At 36.8% G+C, this 7,529-nt stretch overlaps 1 protein-coding gene and 1 pseudogene across 1 annotated transcript; one reads left to right on the plus strand and one right to left on the minus strand.

Moving 5' to 3' along the window:
• The first annotated feature begins 335 nt into the window (after nt 1–335).
• Nucleotides 336–2,013, plus strand: LOC133188186 (uncharacterized; annotated as a pseudogene).
• A 212-nt stretch (nt 2,014–2,225) lies between these two features.
• LOC133188187 (uncharacterized) lies at nt 2,226–3,323 on the minus strand. Its single transcript, XM_061323565.1, has one exon. It carries the CDS (start codon nt 3,321–3,323, stop codon nt 2,226–2,228), a length of 1,098 nt encoding a protein of 365 aa, XP_061179549.1.
• Nucleotides 3,324–7,529: the final 4,206 nt, after the last annotated feature.

A 7,529-nucleotide genomic window follows, 5' to 3' on the forward strand; every position in this document is an offset into this window, starting at 1 on the left:
CAATGGTTACATAATAATATTAAATCGTTTTACCTTCCTCTTACATCAGTAATTTTTTTTTTAGAATACTTATCAGGTTAGTAAGCGTTTCCAAGAAAAGCAACGCCCTCTATCAATCATGTTTGTTTGTCACTTGTATGTAAGCAAATTGACAAAGCTCTGTCTTATATTCTCCGGGACTGCGCTTCCGCGGAGATTCCACGGCATGCTAGGAGTTGCCACCCCGCGTTCTCACTGCGCTATCTGCGTTCATAATACGTTCACAATGCGTTCTTCACCCATGGGTATATATATATAGAAGGAGTGCTTGCATCGTCAATCAGTCCTGTTTCACCATGACTAGGAAGAGGGTCACAAAATCTAAAAAAAGGACAAAAAATAGTCCTCTGCCCTTGGATTTTAATCCTACGGCTTTAGAATCAGAGTTAATTGAAACAGCTGCGATTCAAACGACATCAGACCAAAATCCAATGCCGACAGATTTGAATCCAGATTCACCATCACCACCTCATCCAGAGCGCGACAAATCACCTTGTCCCCTGTCCTCTGGAGCAAGTAGTCCATCAAACCCTTCAACCCCAGACATTCTCCCACAGAAAAGATCTAAGACTGCTCTTACTGATGAACAAGAGGAAGAAATGACTTCATGGCTTGAGGCAAATGAAATTTTGTACAACAAAAATCTGAATGCCTACAAGGATTTCAAAAAGAAAGACACTCTTTGGGAATCCAAAGCAGCTAGCCTTGGTAAGGACGTTGAAACACTGAAGACCTGGTAACGGTCCATCCGTACCCGTTATACCCGCCTCTTACATAGAAAATCTGGTGATGGCGCAAGTGAGCTAACAGAAAGAGACCGCTGGATCCTTCAAAATTTTGCCTGCCTGAAGGTTCATATCTTTGAAATTAAGAAGAAAACACAGTCAGTGTAAGTACAAAAAGTCCATTCTTTTCATTGTAGACCTCTAATGCATTTTTGTGTTCATAAAGTTCCTGACTTGTGATCAATATTTCTTATTTTTTGTGCTTTTACAAATGAAGGGGAAGATAGCTTCCGCTAATTCTGCAGATGATGATAACAACGACAATTTAGAAAAACAATTTGAAACAGAAACTGATACCATCTCTCGTCAGCAGTTGGAACCTCTATCATCAGTATCGTCCAAAAAGAAAGCCATTCAAGAGGAAGAGCGATTGCTCAGCAATATCGCAAACAGAGGTGAGCAGTCCATGGCATTTCAAACAAAAGTATTGGAGATGCTGGCTCCTGCAAAAAAAGGCCACGGAGAGAACCGCCTTCGCTGACTGGACAAGGGAAGCGATGGTAAACCGGCATCCGTCACTGTGGCTTAAGTTCAAAAGGGAAAGCTCCAACCTATTGTATACCTACCAAGAAAAAAGTGAAGAGCTTCTTAATCCTGTAGTCTATCAACAGCCATATTCTGCTCATCAACTGCAATTTTCAGCACAACAACAGCAGTTCCATGCCTTTCCTCGGCCTTCTCCCGGTACTGGATCGACTAGCGCAATTTGGCAGCCTCCGCCTCAGCAGTGGCCTACAACCGTCCAACAGAATATGTCTGTTTGGGGGTCGCAGAATCCTGTTTGGGTTCATGCACAAATGACTGAGCTACAGCCGACGACAGTGGTGACAGAAGGACTATCTAACATAGCAACTACCAGCGCCCCTATTCAATCTACAGAACAGTCAGTAAGCTTAACTAGTCTGGTCAACAACAGTCTGGAAATGTGTAAACCCCTCTTGACAGAGTTGCCGAGGCATGTGATGGGTGTAGGGATGGAGAGGGACAGTAAACAATTTACGGTTATTCGACATACCAAAAAATATGAACCGTATTTTTTTTATTTTCTGTGTTACTATAACTCAAGAAATACCGGAAGTATGAACTATGTTATTGTTTGTTTGACTGATTGTTTGTTTTAGTTTTTTATTTGAACCGTTTGACATGTATACAGATGGGAGTGGTGAACTTTATTTTCTACATTTATTAGTAAATAAATGATGTTAGCATTGTTTTTGTCTCTTTGCTTATTTAAATGAAATATGGTAAACATGACTTTTCATAAAATGCAAATAAAATATGAAATTTATGAACATTCAAATAAATCATATTTAAGTAAATCATAACGATTCATAAACACACATACAAAATTAAAGTTCTCTCCTGTTTTCAAATGTTATTCATATCTTGGTAAAACTCAAATCATACGATACTGCCATGGACAGAACCAGCTGTATAGTTGAAGTACAACTTCAGATACTCCCGCAGTTTCTTTGCTGCTGTGCTATCTCGATTGGGGCCCATAACATTCTCCACAGCATGCATATTCGCTGTGGTCCTCCATGAACCAGGGATTATTTGGTGGTCTGCATTTTCTACGTCCATGTCAGCGTTTTGGAGTGCAGGGTGTTGCATATGCATCAGATTGTGAAGAATTTCACATGTTTCTACGATGGTAGCGATTGTCTCGGGTTCTTGTTGCATTATTGTCAGTAGAATCTGCCAGCGCTGCGCCATGATGATAAACGCATTCTCAACAATGCGTCGACTCCTTGACACTCGGTAATTAAAAATTCTTTGCTCTTTTGTCATTTGGTGCTGTGAATATGGCTTCATGAGGTATGTGCGAAGCCCAAAAGCATCGTCACCAAGAATGAAGTACGGTGTTGGCGTGTCATCATTCGGAAGTGGCTCTGCTACAGGAAATCCTATGCTGTTGTCCTCCAAACACTCCTTCAGCTCGGACGCGTTAAAAATCTGAGAATCGGACATGTGTCCATATCCACCTACATCAATCCACAGGAATTTGTAGTCTGCATCATCAACAAGGCCCATGAGCACGACTGAGAAAAAACCTTTGTAGTTGTAATACAAATTACCACTGTTGCGAGGACGTCTACAAGCAATATGCTTCCCATCAAGTGCTCCACAGGTATGAGGCATGTTCCATCTGCGACAAAACTCTGCAGAGATTGCACACCATTCTTCTTCAGTGATTGGACATTGGAGGCACTCGTCCTTATACTCATTAATGATGGCTTGACATACTTCACGAACGCACAGAGATATTGTGTTGTGGGGTACTCTAAAGTCGAATTTCATGCTTGCATATCTTTCTCCGGTGGCTAGGTGGCGTAACGTCATAGCAAGTTTCAAACCTGGTTCGATTGTTTTACGATAATTATTGTCTTGCTTGGTGATATATGGAAGCAATCTTGCAAGGAGGGCATCAAACATAACAGGCGGCAAACGGAGAAAATTCATGAAACTTGCAGGATCTTCATTCCGTAACTCAGGCATGAGTTGATTGAAGTGACCATAATTCAGCCTTCTGTCGACGTCCAGCCACTGCCGTACCCAAACCCTCCTACGCCTTGTGGCTCTCCTCTGTCTTGAATAAGATATACAGCATCTTCTTCTTGGACTTGTTGAAGATGTATCAATGCAAAGAACATCCCTGCTTGCCGTTGTGCAGCAGCCATTGCTCTTGTTTTGTGAGCTGGCTGACAACACTCCAACAACGCCGTGAAAGCGCACTGCGATCGCCAACGGACGCGGTAGAAACTCTAAGGGAGCGCAATGATCGCAGTGACAACTCCTTGTTATCGCTGTGTAATCGCAGACAAAAAATCACAAGACTATTAATCTCATTAGAAGCGCCTTAAAAGCACGATAGAAATGCAGTGAAATCTCCAATGACTCCGCAAGGTCTCCGTGGAATCGCAGTCTACTATCACTGCGTTCATACAGCGATCATGTGCGTCTTCACGACGTTCGTACGGAGTTCCCACTGCGTTGTTGGAGATCTCACCGCGCTGCTACGGCGATCATACTACGTTTCTACTGCGTTCTTATCAGACCGCGATCACACGGCGCGTACTTTGTGCATGCCCAAAGTGCGCGCCGTCCCCTGGCGTTCTAGGAAACCCTACGCGACCCTACCGCGTTCATTGGAGATCTCACCGCGTTGTCACGGCGCTGTAGGAGACTCTACTGCGCTCACCTCGGCGTTTTGCATTATTTTTTTTGGACGCCGTGCGATCGCCGTGAGGACGCAGACCCGGTGTGACAGGTGTTTAATATACATAACTAGGACTGTATTTCATATTTTAGTTAAATTTGCAATACGACTCTTGTTGTAAGTGATAGTCAAATCTTTAAAGAGTATCCATATCCACCAATCAATGCGTTTATAAATAATTTCCGTGTTGATTTTTTTTTTTTTGGGGGGGGGGTTAAAAAAAAACCTTTTTTTTTTTTGGAAAACCAAATGATAATTATCTAATCCATTTTTATTGTCAATAATTTTTTTTTATATTATAATTATTATAATTTCGTTACTATAAAATGATAATAGCAACCTACCGATCGATTGATAGATTGAGTAGAAAAATAGCATAAAGATGAAGAGCTTTTTAAAAGATTTAACTAAATATTCTAACGCAGTACAGTTAAGGTGCCAAATGGAAATATCGGCGAATTTTTTAGACAGAAAAAATACATTCTTTGCAAGGATGGGCGATTCTTTTTAGGCCTTTACTATTATCGGACAAATGTAATGTGGTTGAAAACTACATGTTGAAGACGACTAGATTTCTTATTTAGATTTGTCACGTAATGTGACAGTCACGTGATTTTAGCAAATATACCTGCAGTATTGAGGTCATCTATAAATTCCAATATTGCAAGGGCATAACCAAGTTCAAAATCTAAGTTTGATTTATAATTATTTTCAACACTCTTTGTAGTTTGTGAAAAGTGCTGCGAACCTATATAGATTCTACTATATAATTGCTAAAATTACATTTGTTAGACCGTATGTTGAATATTTTGCTGGTCAAGTACATTAAATATAGATATAATTAATTCATTTGCAAGATTTCATCAGGTTCTCAGCACTTTTCAAATATCTTCATACCTCTTGAGTTTATGTGTAAAAGCTTGTCGTAATTCATTGAGGGTTTGCCCTTGCAATATATCGATTTATTACGACCCTTCTATTACCCTTCAATGAATCTGCATACAAATGTACGGCAATTTCACTTGTCTAGGGAATGTACGCGAAGTATATGAATAAAATCATTAAATAGACATCGCATCCAAGTTAATGGTCACTTATATATCTGCAAATAATATTTTATTTAATTACAAAACACATTTTTCATTGTATGAAATATAACTTGATCTGCCTCTCACTGCATACAAACTGCGTCAAATTTTACGATATGACGTCACATTGACAATCGCATTGCGATCAGTGAATTGTTTATATTTGGCTGTGTGGGATTTAACCAACGACAAAAATACATGCAATAGTAAGTATTGATGTAGTTTAAAGCTATCCAACAGTTTAAAATAGCGTATCATTTCATTCTGTGGTAATTTGAAGAACTTGTATTTTTGTGTGATGTCATAGTAAGCATTTCCCGTAAAAATTAGGCCCCGCCTCTTTATTGCAGCCTTAACTGTGCTGCGAAGCCTGAAAAAAGTGATAATTTAGCGATAACTACTTTTGTAAGTTTCAAACACTCTAGGTCTGAAAGACAACATTGCACAACTTCAAGTGCCAATGTGTCCACAATTTAATATCGCTGCCGTTGCACACACACACACCCCCTCACACACACACACACACACACACACACACACACACACATATATATATATATATATATATATATATATATATATATATATATATATATATATATATATATATATATATATATATATATATATACTCGATGGGACCGAGAAAAAACTTCGACAATTTACGCTTTTTTATAAACCGCTTCGCGGTTTATAAAGCGTAAACTGCCCCAACCCATTTTATACCGTATAAATTGGGTAGCTATTAAATTCATTCCTTTATTAATTTATGAAGTAGAAATCATGTTATAAGATTTCTGTTCACATAGAATTCCCAAAGTATTTATGATGACAGATTGAAAAAAAAAACCTAGCCTCATAATTATGTCAGTTTTATCTGTTTTCATGGCATTTGAGATGAATATTACTTAGGTTCTCTTGATAAGCAATATGTATTTGAATATTTACAATATAGAGAACGAAATTGTGTTCTTTCTATACTGTTTTTGTCAAAATAACTCATAATGCATCAAGGAAATTTTTAAATCCCAAATACTGAGTAATTTGAGTAAATATATTTGACAAAAAATATAACATGGAAGGTAAGTATGAAAAAATAAAAACCGGTATAAATCAGGTTGAAGAAATGATTAAATAACGGTACAGTAAATTGAATGTTAAAACTTGATTTCTATGCTAAAATCTTGATGTGCTGCGTGTTATCTAATGAGAAAACATTTTGAAATGTAAATTAGGACTTAATAACCTCATTTATATTTTATGAAAAAGAAAAAAAGATTTACATTTAAGAAAAATTAACAATCCATCTTGAATTATGTAACAATTGTTTTCTTCGAAAACAAACCCCCTTGTTGTTAAACTTGGTTTTCATGAATATTCCTGCAGGTCGACTGCACGTTTAATGTAACTAAGGTATGAATAAATTTACTTAAAAGAACCATTTTAGATTTTAAAAAAAATCATTTCATTATATATTGACTCATATGCACACTCAATTGATAAAATTTTAAATCTGTGCTTACCCTTTAACTAAACGTACACAGGCAACTTTTCTGTAATAACGTTTTACCTCATAGTATAACACATCTAAAAACACAAGGTATCGAATTCATTATGTACATGTATGGAGTACCCCGAGAATCGCAGTCATGCGTTTACGTTTTCGGAGAACTCTCAGTAGCAAACTGTTTATAACAATTCTCTTTTCAATAATCTATTTACAGAACTATCAATAGAATGTTAGTTTTATTTTCTGTTTTCTGTTATCTCCGTAATCAGTGAACACGCTTTGATCACAGATTAGAAAATTCGTTTTAAACCACAAAGTTAAATATACTAATATCTTTCAGAAATCAAAATTTGAAGTCAATTCATTCCAAACAATTAAATATTTTAATAAATAAGTACATTCTGTAATAGTACACAAACATACCAGATTAAGGAAAAGAAAAAAATCTTGATAATTCAAAAAGTATTGTCAGCACAAGAATTTCAACATGTTTCAATATTTTTCAGATATGAAATGAAATCAACATGAGAGCTTGAACATGAGAATTTTCCTTTTAAAAATGTTTGTTCCAAAATGTTAAAATTGTTCCCGAAATTTATGATCAATTCTTACTATACAGTTTACTGTTTAAGTGATATATATGCGATTTTCTTTTTCGTTGCTCAAATTCACCTTCGATTTTAATTTAATCATATAAAAGCAAAGAAAAACAAGCAGACGATATAAACCAGATGCATGAATAGACGGACAAATCGAGAAGAGAGAGAGAGAGGGGATAAAATTATGTTTTTGTAGATTTATAAGTATCTTATAGAAGATTTCCATTTCCATATCAGGTTTTAATATTTTTTTTAAGTTGGTTTGGAAGCAAAAACAAAAAAATTTCA

This window comes from Saccostrea echinata, unplaced genomic scaffold (genome assembly GCF_033153115.1).
Source record: "Saccostrea echinata isolate AGI-Se365-2 ecotype Australia unplaced genomic scaffold, CSIRO_AGI_Sech_v1 ptg000016l, whole genome shotgun sequence".
Lineage (NCBI taxonomy): Eukaryota > Metazoa > Mollusca > Bivalvia > Ostreida > Ostreidae > Saccostrea > Saccostrea echinata.

What these genes read in the sequence shown, in the direction of transcription:
- LOC133188187 (XM_061323565.1), bottom strand. Translation starts at nt 3,323, where the DNA reads ATGCCTGAGTTACGGAATGAAGATCCTGCAAGTTTCATGAATTTTCTC.